Below are 13717 nucleotides of genomic sequence, written 5' to 3'. Positions count from 1 at the left end.
CAGAGTCCCGTTAAATTCATTGCAGTAGGGTTCAAAGTCATATATATTGGAAAGAACAATCTGAAATATTTACATGCATCATTGGATTCTAATGACATCTAGGTGTCACTGTGTTTCCAAAGTTGATTATTGTAACTATTTCACGTATTTCAATACAGGGTAATACTTCAGTTTGGAATAACTTGTCATACTGATATACATTACATTTAAAAGCAAATTGAAGAAAACTGAATATATGCCCATTACTTGCTTATCAGCAGGAGAAAAAAGGCGACATGTTGTTACCTGAGTTTTCTGCAGGAAAAAGCAATTTGGGTCTTGCAGAGAAAAGAATAAAATCATGCAAAACTGCTTTGTGTTTCTTTCTTAGGTAAGGTAGAGCGCCAGATTATTGAAGCAGGTAACAATAAGTCACCACGAGCTGCTGAAACCCTGTTGAATGCCATAAAAGTGAGCCAGCGAAATGATCAAAACTTTGGGTAAGGAACTGTGAATAAAAGTTTTCATAATACTTTCTCACTTTAGATATGTGCCACTATGTAGTGTTTGGCTTTATTCTGGGACTTTTTGTGATGCTTCTTTTATAAAGGACAGGCTTCTTTCCCTCTTTCTGGAGAGATTATCTATTCCAAGATAAAAGAAATATTGATATAGTTTCTTATGTAATGTAAATGTTGCAGGGGATTAAATATACATTTCCATAAACACTGAAATAACCAACACATAAGTATTATGTTAGATAAAAGTTAGAACTTTCAGTTTTGTTTTGGAACATTTACCCTCTGTTTCAACTCCAGGAACAAAAAGTGCTAAATTTAAGTTGATGGTTTTATTTCATTTTAAAAAACATGAATTGCAGTCCACATCCAAAGGATAGAAAACCAGCAACTATGTCAGGCAGTGCAGCTGGCCACCAAGCAAGAACAGCAGAACTAGTGACCCGAAATGTTAGAAGTCAACCAACATCAATATGAGCAGCAACAGGAAGAGCAGAGGAAGAACGGGGATGGCCAGGAGCTTCTCCTGAAATGGCTGCTGGAGGGGTCCAGTGCCAATGTCAGAACTGACTGAGGCTGCATGAACCAACTCAGACCTCAGACTGGCCAAATTGGGCCCAAGTGATGACCTTGAAGACTATTTGATTATGTTAGAGAGAGTAACAACAGCCGCGGAGTGGCTATGAGCATCTAGGGGGAGCTCAGGCCACCTACCAAGGTCTCAGTGAGGTTGCCTGACATCATAGCATAGTAAAGACTATTGTCTTGAGCTATCACCGTTGCTCCTGATCTGAACACTATTATTGCCCAAGGGATCTTCCTCAAGCACCTGGAAGCCCAATCCAGAGCTTGGGAGTCCTAAAGAACTTTCCAGACAATGACTTCAAGAGCAGCTTGGCCTGAATATGTGGGAAAGGGCAGCTGTATGAGGGATCCCAGGGAGAGTAGGTGAGGAGTAGGTGCCTGTCGCCTGGCAGGATAAAAGAGTTAGCAGCTAGAAACAACCAAAAGGACAGATGGAGATAGAGAAGGGCAAATGTGCCTTGGAACAGAAACGAGAACAGTGTTCCTTGGTATTAGTTACCAGCAAAAAGCAGGCAATAGACTGGAAGGACCTAGAGGCCTGAATTGATTCAGGCAGTGAGGACCAGGATGAGCAGCTTTGGGATACTGGACATCAAGATTGTTAGTTTCTATTCCTGACTCAGGGAGCAGATTGTGGTCTCATGGTTACATACAATATAGCCAAATATAGGAATGCCCCTGATTGGGTTCTCTGTGGGGACAAAACTGGGGTCCTCTGCATGTAAAAACATGATCCTCTACCACTTGAGCCAAAGAATCAGAACTCTGAGCACAGAAGCAGTAGCAGAAGCATAAACCTTTATATGTGGCTTACCTTTTAGAGGGTGACACAGTACCATACTGTGTTAGTGTAGGTTTCATAAGCATCTAATGTGCCATGTTCCTTCTGAAAGAATGTGTGGTGAAGTAGATGAGACATAGTTCTGTATTAGAGACTGGGATTCTGTTCTGGACTGTACCTGAAGTGACCTTGTACAAGCTCTTAGTTATCTAATCTGTGAAACTGGTGAATGAGAGCTATTCCCCACAATGTAAGATGTTGTCTCAGAATAAGAATTGTGACATGCACAGAAATATTAACAGTTTTGAAGAGCTGGGTCTAGAACTCATGATTTTTGATTTTTGTTGTTTAGGGCAGTTTCCCTTAGTCTACACAGCAGTGTGTTAGAGTGTCTCTCTCTTGTTTTGTTTCACAAGAATCATGTCCCGGTTGGAATTTATCACAATAAATCTGTGAATTGGCAACAGTTCAGCATGTGACTGTGCTTGGAAAGAGGACTACATAGTCAGGAGACTGTGTTTCACATAGGAAGAGTCCAGAGTGGCAGGAGGACCTGGAGAGAGCCAATTAGGAAGCCTGGAAAAATGACCTACAGGGAGCAGGAATATTAAGGAATCTCTCCAACCATAGAGTCTTGGCCCATGATTATAAGGACATTTAGGAAATGGCCCAGAGACACAGTGAAGAGGACACCCTGCTTGAAAGTTTAGAGTCTCAGGGTCAGGTTTGAGTTGAGAGAGGGATTACGTTCCTCTGTACCTCAGCTGAGCCTAGTGCAGGGCTGAAGGGGCTTTCTTCTTTGTCTGGACACGTTTTGTTTATTCCTGGAAGAGGAAGGACCTTTGTATAGATTTGTCTGGAGAGCTATACCCCAAATCAATCATCCATGAGAGAGAGAAACTGAGGCAGTGGACATGTGACCTAACATTGAAGCAGTAGATTGTGCTTATAGGAACATGTACAAATTGTGTACATAGAACCAGATCAGTTTGACAAAAACAGTTTTTGTTTACCAAGTACTTGTTTGCATATTACACAAAATATATTTTGCATGTTCCTAAATAGTTATGCCATTTGTTAGGTTTTCTTGCCTGGTATGGTATGCCTTTCTTACTTGAAGTCTTTATATCAGGACTGGATCTTTTTAAAAGATGTGCTGTAGCTCAAACTGGAGTTATGGGCTGGATGTAGGAACCACTGGAGTTCTACAGCCTGTATTATGTAAAAGTTCAGACTGGATAATCGTAATAGTCCCTTCAGGCCTTAAAATCAGTGCATTTGTGTGTTTATTTTTGAAGGCTGATAAGGAAATCCTACCTGGAGATAGCACTGTTATATTTCCATTTGGCTACATATAAGGAAGAAGCTTCACAAACTGTTAAGATAGAGGCATCCAAAACAAAGGTACATACTCCTTTTTTTAGATCGTAACCTCCTCAGAGCATGGACCATGTCTTCCTTTAGCACGTTGTGGACATTACCACAATATATATTACAAATAAATAATACTAACACAAAGTAGAGTGGTAGGATTCTAATTTAGTTAATTTGGTTTATGCTATTTTTTGCAATGTTAATGTTGTATGTAAAAATGGTTTAAAATAAACAGGAAAACATTGAGGTCAGAAGAACAACCCCAAAATTGTGGCTTGGTTTCAGATTCTATACTAATGAATTTGTGGTTCTCAAACAAAGTATCATTATAAACTGAACTACAAACATTTTTCAGACTGCCGTTACTCAGTATATTGTTATTTCTGTACTGTTTTACAACTGGAGATGAGGGGCAACATTGCAGACACAAAAGACTAGTGTACTGTAAGGTACAGTCACAAGCACTACATCATCAGGGAAATACAGGTCAAGTAGGTAAGGAAAAAAGAGGTAATAGAAAGGTCACTTAAAACTCAAGACAACGTTTACTGACAAAAAATGGAAAAAGCTGTATACAAGAACTCTGTAAAAGAGAGGGATCATCATGTGCTTTCAAAAATATAGGGGAGACCCCTTTATATAGTTTGCGTGGTTTTTAAAATACATCTGACTATTCACAAATGTTACTAATTTCTGTAACTTAATTACCATGACTCCTCCAGGACCTTCTCCCCACCAACTATGTATTTCCATGGCAAACCTACCAACCTAATTATGAATTGTTGCTAAATTTTAGACTACTCCCAAAGAACACTTGGCTTCTATGAAGAGAATTTCCCATGTAACTGAAGTGTACAGAGCACAGGCCTGGATTGCAATCAGAGCAGCTACACAGGTTGGTGTGATATTTGGGGGAGATTTTTTGTGCTTGATCCCATCTTTGGATATGGCTACACAGCAAAATAATAAAAATAATCTGTGGCAGTGAGTCTCAGACCCTGGGTCAGTTGACTAGGGCTCTGTGATAAATGAAGGGGGGGACTCCCTTTTATGGACACCCAGCCAGCCAGTAGCTATAAAATCCCTTAGTAACTGTTCTCGAATTGCTTTACCTGTAAACGGTTAAAAAGTCTCACTGCTATGCATAGGTAAAAGGAAGTGAGTGGGCACTTGGCCAAAAGAGCCAATGGGAAGGCTAGAACTTTTTAAAATTGAAACAAGATTCCCCTTTTGTCTGTCTGTGGTGGTTCTCCCGGAGAAAATGTAATTCCCGGAGAGAAGCTATGCTTTAAGAAGCTTGGGCCAGATATGAAAAATCCTCAGTATCATACCTAGAAACTGCTCATTTGAAACCCCAGATATGTAAGTAGATCAGGAAATATTTAGGAAGATGTGGGATTAGGTTTATCTCTTTTATTCCTTTATGGCTTGTGGATTCCTCTGTGCTAACCCCAGGTGCTTTTTGTTTTGCTTGTAACCTTTAAACTGAACCTCAAGAAAGCTATTCTTGATACTTAATCCTTGTAGGTTTTTTTTTAAGCTAGCAAATGCCTAAATTCCCAGATGTATTTTCTTTCTTTTTTTAATTAATAAAATTTACCTTTTTTTAAGAACAGAATTGGATTTTTGTGTCTTAAGAGGTTTGTGCACATGTTGTTTAACTAGCTGGTGGCAATAGCTGATTTCTTTTTTTTTCTTTCTCAGCTCGTGTGTGTGTGTGTGAGTGTGAGAGAGTGTAAAGGGCTTGAGGGTACCCCACAAGAAGGAATTCCCATGTGCACCTTCCTTAGTTCTCAAAAGGGTTCTTGCACTTGGGTGGTGGCAGCATCTACCCATCCAAGGTCAGAGAAATTAAACTTGGGAGTTTAATAGAAGCCTGGAGTGGCCAGTATTAATTTTTAGAATCCTTGCAGGGCCCCACCTTCTGCACTGAAAGTGCCAGAGTAGGAAATTTAGCCTTGACAGGATTGCATTGCTGGACTAAAAATAACAGTGTAGGTGTCTGAGCTCGGACTAGAGCCTGGGCTCTGAGGCCCTCCTCCGTTGCCAGGTTTCAAAGCTCGAGCTCCAGCCTGAGCCCAAAGATCTACACTGCTATAGCCTCACAGCTCAAATCCCATGAGCCCAAGTCAGTTGACATGAGCTCTGAGACTCGCTGCCTCAAGGTTTTTTTGCTGTGTAAACATACCCTGTATTTCACTCCTACCAGCTGTGAAGACAACACAACACAGGAGAGACAAGAATTAAAATTCATTGGGACTTCTGCCAGGCATGTTATTTGGAATACTTAAAATGAATGCTGTATGAGCAATGCTTTTAATCTCTCCTGGCTATGTCTGACACAGGTTGCTTTTACTTTGATTCAATGCAAATCTAGGAATTAAGTGCCTTATATATATGCATACACATTTGACATGTGGACAGACATCAGTGGCATCCAGGTGAGGATGTGTGATTTGAAATCACTTGTGTAATAATTAAGTTGTCAACAGTAATAATCTATTTAAGTGAGATATGTACTCTATGTCAGAGAGAAATGGAAGATTTCCCCCGTCACCTCTGGTGTTGGGTGCTTAATTTTTGTAGTCTGTTTTCTAGTCTCTCTCTCTCTCTCTATATATATATTTTACAATGACCTGATTCTGACTAAATTAAATGTTAATTTTAGGTCAGTGAAGCTATGCTTGCTTCTCAGCTATTAATTGGAAAGAAGAGTGTTAAAGGAAACGAAGTGAAAGCCGCAACACAACAGAACATCCCAGAATTTGCTTATATGGACCTTCTTGCTTCATACAAAGATTTTTTGTCTGGTATTACTTTATATCTAACAACTGTAGAGCATTTAATAATCAATGGAAAATATCCATCACATGTAATATTATAGTGAATTCAATATGTAAACTCAGCTCATCTGGTTTACCTTGGTATTGGGTTCAATCACTTGTGTTTTTTGGTAGTCAAGAAACATGAAAGCTTACTTATTAGTTTTTCATGCTTGTAATACATTTTATTTGTAATATATGTAAGGTAAAGACAAAACCCTTCCTTGCCTTGCAAAGAAGTACAAGACTTAAAGAAGAGGGAACATCTGCCACTGCCCCAGTACACCCTTACAGGAGCAGGACAAATTACACTCCTAATGGTTTTAATAAAAAGAAAAGGAGTACTTGTGGCACCTTAGAGACTAACAAATTTATAACAAATGCTCTAATAAATTTGTTAGTCTCTAAGGTACCACAAGTACTCCTTTTCTTTTTGCGAATACAGACTAACACGGCTGCTACTCTGAAACCTGTCATTATGCAATGGTTTTAGTGCAAGCTAACTCACCTGCCAGCACTTCATATCACCAAGGGAGCGTGGCCAACTGAGTTAGTAGCGTTACTGTGTACCTAACTCTCTGTGAGCGTGCTGGGGTTGGCAAGTAAATCAGTGTGTGTGGTGGGAGGGATGGACACACTGCTAAACTGTTACTTTTTAAGACAGCTGCGCATGCTGAATCAGGATTATCTGAGCCAAGCTGCCCTATGCCCAGAGGGATGGCTCCTGACCCTCTGGTCAGCTACCACTGCTTCTTTTCACATAGTGAGTTAGGGCAGATTTTTTCTCTAAAGGTTAGTTTTACCTTGGAATGTCTGAATTTGGAATAAAAAAAGAAATATTACTATTAGTCAGTAAGGTTCTGTTTGATTTGTTTTTCAAAGGAATTCTGAAATTAAGCAGTTATAAAACACTTATTAGGGCTGCAGATTAGTCATGGCATTTTTTATCAAAAATCCTGGAGCACTCATGGTAAATTCAGTAAAAGTCATGGGTCGTTACATTTATTGTGACTGCTCCATGATTTTTTTTTATTAAAAAAAAACCTTCCTCCTTGCCCCACCCCACCTGCAGTAGCCCCAGCACTGCAACCCTAATCCCACTCTGTGAGGAAGGGAGAGGGGACTGGAGAACAAGCCTGCCTCGCACTCACCCTGGGTAGTGGCAACTCCTGCAGCGCCTGTCCTGCAGGACTCTGCCTTGTGCCCCATGCTCACCCTGCAGCAGAGACTTCTGCAGCTGCTGTCCCACGGGGTTGGGCCCAGTGTCCCACTCTAACTGTTGTGACCTAGTACGCAGGGTTGCATTACTGCTCAGGTTTGACCACCTCACATCTCCCCCATTATGATAGAGGGGCAAGTGAGCCAAACCTGAGAGGTGCTGTGACCCCCCGTGCTAGGTCATAATGCCACTCAATGAAGTTTTGCCCACCTATCCTCCCGCCATGATGCGGGGATAGTGGGGCCAAACCTGAGCAACGCTCTGCTTGGTGAATGCAGAGCAGGCTCACTTTCCAGCCTCTTCATATCTCCTCACTGGGCTGAGGTAGGTTCACTCTCCAGCTCCTACCTCCCCACTGCTCCCTGGGCCTCTGCTATGCATTGGGCCAGTGACCCACCCTTTGGGAAAGTCACAGACAGGGAGAAAAGTCACAGGCAGACAGAAAAATCACAGTGACAAACCTCGCATAATAACAGGTTTCAGAGTAGCAGCCGTGTTAGTCTGTATTCGCAAAAAAGAAAAGGAGTACTTGTGGCACCTTAGAGATTAACAAATTTATTTGAGCGTAAGCTTTCGTGAGCATCCGATGAAGTGAGCTGTAGCTCACGAAAGCTTATGCTCAAATAAATTTGTTAGTCTCTAAGGTGCCACAAGTACTCCTTTTCTTTTTAGTGACAAACCTGCAGCCCTAATGATCTATTCTAGTTATTATACTCTATTAATCAACCACTATCCAACACTATCTTTCCAGTCCAGTAAATAAAAAAAATATATTCAGTAGATTTTATGTAAGACCTAGCCAAAAATAATGTTTTCTGATCTTGCATTGGTTGATTCATAACAAACCCTGTTCCTAGAGCTACACAGAGATCAGTCTCATAGTAAAAATAAACAAAAAAGATTCCCTTAAAAATCAAGCTCCATTTGAGAAACAAAGTAAAAAATCATCCATGTTTGCTGAATGATAAAATGTACAATTAGAAAAGGGAGATTTTACCTCCAACCTCTAAAATTATTCTGCAAACAATGGAGCTCATTAAAAATGATGAAATGGCAGTTTTTGTTTAAGAAATAATTTCAGTGAAATAAAGTGTTGCTGTGGAACAATGATTTTGAAATGCTATGTAAATACCGAGGCAAAACAGAGATGTATATATTTTTTTAAACAGAAAACCTTGATGCTGTGATAATGTTCTGTTCTAATGACTTAATTTCAGTTATTCCAAATGACTACTGGAGATGGAATTATTTTGTCTGATACATGTTGGTGAAGTGGAGCAATGACTGCTTACTATGCCATTGTTAAATAGATGTGTTGTGATTGGTTTATAAAAACAGATGGGTTGTGTGCTATAGCCTTCCATTAATTTAATTGTCTGGTACAAGTTCCATCGGCTGACAATTGCTTATCATTTTTCTTTTAGCAAACGTTGCAGGTGTTTGTCCTGGTTGTTTTGAGAGGGAATACAAAGGAGAATGGAGGATGTAGAAAGGAAGTAATAAGCCATAATAAGAAAAGGAGAATTGAAATGAAAATGAGCAACACAGCATGTAAAATATTAGATTTGGAGGCACTAATGAGGGAAATTGTTAAATTTTCATTTGTATACAGTGTGGGCATTTAAGTACATTTTACAATTAACAATTAAATGATCTGTAACAATGAAAATGGGAATAATGGAGGCATTACTTATTTTTCTATATGCACACATATTGTTTGGGAGATTGCCACTGGGAATTAATACCAAAGGTTTTTTTTTTTGAATAGTTGTAAGAGACAGACAAGAATGTAGAGGAAGATTTTGTAGTCTTTGAAAACAGCAAGGAATTGGAAAAGAGACTAAATCAGGCATAGTTCAGATAGTGCTGCCAGGCATGCAGATGCAAAGATTCCCTGTGTTCTGTGCTGAAATAGAAGTGTAATACTTACTACTCCATCTCTACTGTTGCATTGTGAGGATTACATTCTCTTTTGTGCTGAGAGCTTTGCGCTAATAATAACTTCTTTAAAGATAGCATCTGTGCACGATTCTCACTTCTGGGTCTTAGTTCCTTAGCTCAAGACTGGCAAAACTGACAAAACTTCCCTAGCTTTTAGGTTTTTCTTACCCTGGAGGGCAGGAGTAGCAGTGTAGAGTGTTAGCCTCACTGATCATTTTGCTCACTCCCTGCTGAGTATAGATGCTGCCCTCTGAAATTTACAGTCAGTTATTTCCTTTTTGAAGTTGGCAAAGGAGTTTTATGCAGGAGAGTGCCAGCCATCAGTCCTCATGGTTGAAATAACAAAAAAGGAGCTTGGTCTTGCAAGTATTCTGGGAGCAGGATGCCCAACCGATTTCATAGAGTTCAGTATTCAGAGCACTTGCAAAATCAGGAGCAAGTTCTACAAGGAGGGTCAGAGACCCATACATTGTATAAGTAATCTGGCCTTTAAATGGTTTCATTAAAAGAAAGAAATAAGATTAGCCAATGTGCTTTTTGAGTTTGTCATGGATTAAGTAAAACAAGTGGTTAAACAAAAGATCAAAAATTAGAAATAACTGGAACAGAGTGATTTTTATTATAACATCTTATTAGGTTGGGTTTAGACCCTACTGCACAGTGCAAATGAAAAGTCAAAGTCCTATCCTGCAGTGGATTGCACATATGGACTGCTGTGCCCAGATCAAACCCTTTTGACATCAGTAGTGTTCTACACCCACATAGCCGTCTGCCTGTGCACTATCAATGGGAAGATCAGACCCACTGAAGGCAATAAGTCAAAATATGGAAATGTGTAATGGCCTAATATGACTAAAGGAAGAATCGTATGGGAAACTGTATGCACTCTGGAAATAGTTCACATCTGTTGGGCACAGCGCAGAGTAAGAAAAGTCACACTGCCTCAAGGGGGCCCAGGGAGAGTCATTGCTTTCAGGAGCTTTCAAGCTCAAGGACTGTGCACCTACTGCCTGCCTCCCCCCTTTATTAGGTACAGCCTGCTCCCCAGGCTGGTGCAGAAAGGGGTGGGAGTATGTTCCTCCTCCTCCTTCCCAAACCGTTTGTGTCCACAGTCTCCATGTCCTCAGGGGACTGTGCTCCCCTGAGCACAGGAACTGCAGTTTTGCCTGGCCTTCATGTGGGCCATGCAAAGAGGTTGAAGGTGCCATGTGCCTCTCCTCCTGTCCCCCACCCCAGCTTCAGTTCACATAAGGGCCAGGCAGAATCTGACTCCTGATGTTAAAATATTGAATGTTAAAAACATTTTCTCCTGGCTGGTAAACAAATACAAGTGCAGGTTGGAAAGGGCTTTACAGTTGCTTCCCTTGTATCGCCACATTGCTGGGGTCACAAATGGCATTTCAGCTGCAGATGACAAAGTTTAGCAGAAGACTCAGAAATAGCATTGAAAATAAAACTTCCTTTTGGTGTGCATTTTAGTTTCTTTCTGCTGTGAAGTACACCTTAGCTTTTAAACTTGCAAATTGCAAGGTTGAATAAAACGGGTATGAATTAGGTTTAATTTTTTTTGCATTTGCAGATGAATATGGATATGAGGTTCGCTATAAAAACCTTATGGCCCCTTCTCTCAAAAATGAAGAAATCATACAAAGTGAAAAGGACCAAATAGAAAGTGAAGGAACAGCATGTAATATCTCCAAGGACAACCAGAGGAAACAAACTATAACATGGGTCCATTTAATCCGCTACCATAATTACTTAATAAGATATAACATGAGCCCTCTCTTTGGTATGAACTGTCAGTTTTACTTTTTTCTTGATGCCAGGGGAATTAGGAGAGTTATTCTCTGAAACTAGCTCCAAAGTACCTAATACTGAGCCTGATTCTGAGCTCTTTTGCACTGTGTAAATCAGGAGAAACTTCAGTCAATGGGGTTATGCCAGTGTAAAACCAATGTAAATGAACATAGACTCAGGATACCATATTATGTCTCTTTTTCATCACCAAATGAGTCTCTTGAAATTGGTTTCTCATTATTATTTCAGTAACCTATTTCATTTTCAAACTTTCTTTTTAATTACGGAGGCCTAAGTAAACATTTGATTGTCAAGGTGATAGTGAGAATTGCACTTAAAAACAACATTACATGCCAGGCTCCAGGGGTGGTTTTGGTCCTCCGCAGCTGTTGTCTCGGGGTAAGCCCCTAACTGAGCTCCTGAGAGAGATGGATTCTTCCTTCCACTGAGCAACTCTTAAAATCACCTCAGAAAGCTTTTCTTTCTGCAAGCACCAACTGGGAGGTGGGTGCTCTAGTCTGTCACAGAATTGTAAGGATTCTTAAGCTACTTTTGTTATGTGTATTCAGCTACAGACAGCCCTGGTCCATGACTGTGGCTTCAAGGTGCTACTATTCAAATAAACAACAATAATTAAGAAAAAAGAAAAGGAGTAATTGTGGCACCTTAGAGACTAACAAATTTATTAGAGCATAAGCTTTCGTGAGCTACATCTCACTTCATCGGATGCATCGAAAGGCATCCGATGAAGTGAACTGTAGCTCATGAAAGCTTATGCTCTAATAAATTTGTTAGTCTCTAAGGTGCCACAATTACTCCTTTTCTTTTTGCGAATACAGACTAACACGGCTGCTACTCTGAAACCAATAATTAAGAACTATCACTTTAGTAATTCTGAAAAAAATATATACAGATTTTTGCTGAATTTATTTAAATTTACTATGTGATTTGGATTTATAAATGTCAAGCAGTCATAGAAAGTCTATATTTCTAAATAGCAAATGGTAAATTAATGAATATTTTCTCTTTCCAAAGTTGTCTCCAAATCAACACCTGGACCATTTTCTATGGAAGATGCACTGTTCACTTCTGTTTTTGATACAGGAATTGTTCTACGTTTAGCAGAAATGCATTTTTTCCTAAAAAAACATCTGTATATATATTCAACCTGTTGTCTTGAAGATTTTCCAAAACAGCTGCAGTTTTTAGAAAAACCAGGTGTTAGTCTGGCTGCTATTCCTGTAAAGGTATGTTTTAAAAATTATTTCCCTGTCACTCTTGCATGACATGCCTTGCACTCATTCATGGAGAGCTTCATGGACTCTCCAAATATTCTGTTTCTTACCAGCTCTTCTACAAGGGTGACATTCACACCAGTGCACAAGGCCAGCACAAAGCCCATGCAACGCTTAAGTCCTACTCAAGCCTTATTTTGAGGAATTAATTTTGCCCAGGCTTTTGTGCTGATCCTCTGCACAGGAGTGAATTACATCCAATGTACATTGTGTCTATAGTATGAAAAACAGTAGCAATTAAACAATGTTATTTTAAAGGGAAATTTTCATAAAAAGCTAAAGAAAATTTCAGTGTTATTTGATAGAAGACCAATATTTTAGTCTTATCCTTTGGTCAAATCCCCATGCATCACACCAAAAATACCCAATGCCTAATATATATTCAGATTGTACAAACCTTCTATCCTATCAGAATTGTATATGTTTTGTATATATTATATATGTTACATACAATATTATGAAACATTTTCTTCAAAAAATGAATTCTGTTTATTTGTCTAAAGAGGACACTGCAGAGGTGTTTAGCTCCAGGTTTAGCTTATTTTTAAAGGTGTGTTACAATTGTAAATATGCTTATTAGACCAGCTGAGTTAGTAGTTTTAGAGTCAGTCCTTTCAGGACTGAAGGGTTGCAAACAAACATGGCAACTAGTCCAGTCCAGATCTCACAGTCATAGAGTTTAAGGCCAAAAATGACCACCAGATCATCTACCCTGATCTTCTGCATATCAGAGGCCACCAACAGAAACCCAGCACCTACACAATAAATCCAAAGTATTACAGTCCACAGGAGCCTAAACTATTATGTGAATCAGACAGCGCATGGGAGGGACTGGCATATACCAAGGCCCCTGCAATGGCAGGGAATTAATAAATGAAATATACCCAGATTATCTCAGTGAGTGAGCTGCAGAACATGCTGCAGAGGAAGGAGAAAAAGCCCCAAAGTCACTGCCAGTCTAATCTAGGGGAAAATTCCTTCCCAACCTCACATATGGTGATCAGTTAGACTCTGAGCATGTGAGCAAGAATCAGCCAGCCAAGCATCTGAGAGAGAGAATGCTCAATGCCACTTTGGAGCCCTGGCCCACCCATGCAGTATCCGATCTCCAGACATGACTATCTCTGATGCTTTAGAGGAAGGAGACCAAACAAAACCACCCAAGAATACATTGCGGGGGTGAGGAGTGTCCTCTCTTGAACCTTACAGGTGGCCAACTGAAGCCCTGAAGCATAAACTTTTAAGAACATAATATATAAATTGGAAGAGACCCCACCCAGGTCTGCTGAGCCGTGTCTTCCACCATCACAAATAACTCCATCATACAATCCCACTCATACATTTGTCCATCTCTCACTTCAAAATAATCTAGTTTTTTCTCCCCCGCAACTCCTATTATAAGGATG

The 13717-nt window shown here is 39.9% G+C and overlaps 1 protein-coding gene across 5 annotated transcripts in view; it reads left to right on the top strand.

Annotated features, from left to right (window-relative positions):
- The window catches only part of CFAP54 (cilia and flagella associated protein 54), a 184614-nt gene that overhangs the window by 151012 nt on the left and 19885 nt on the right, over positions 1-13717 (top strand). For all 5 annotated transcript variants that reach the window (XM_038387606.2, XM_038387605.2, XM_043491960.1 and 2 more), the window contains 6 exons: positions 371-479; positions 3162-3267; positions 4034-4132; positions 5906-6047; positions 10799-11008; positions 12052-12263. In XM_038387606.2, coding sequence (XP_038243534.1) covers positions 371-479; positions 3162-3267; positions 4034-4132; positions 5906-6047; positions 10799-11008; positions 12052-12263 — 878 coding nt within the window. The remainder of the gene's footprint in view (positions 1-370; positions 480-3161; positions 3268-4033; positions 4133-5905; positions 6048-10798; positions 11009-12051; positions 12264-13717) is intronic.

Source organism: Dermochelys coriacea, chromosome 1 (genome assembly GCF_009764565.3).
Source record: "Dermochelys coriacea isolate rDerCor1 chromosome 1, rDerCor1.pri.v4, whole genome shotgun sequence".
NCBI lineage: Eukaryota > Metazoa > Chordata > Testudines > Dermochelyidae > Dermochelys > Dermochelys coriacea.
Note: the sequence above shows the minus strand (reverse complement) of the source record. Positions and strands in the feature narration are given on the sequence as shown.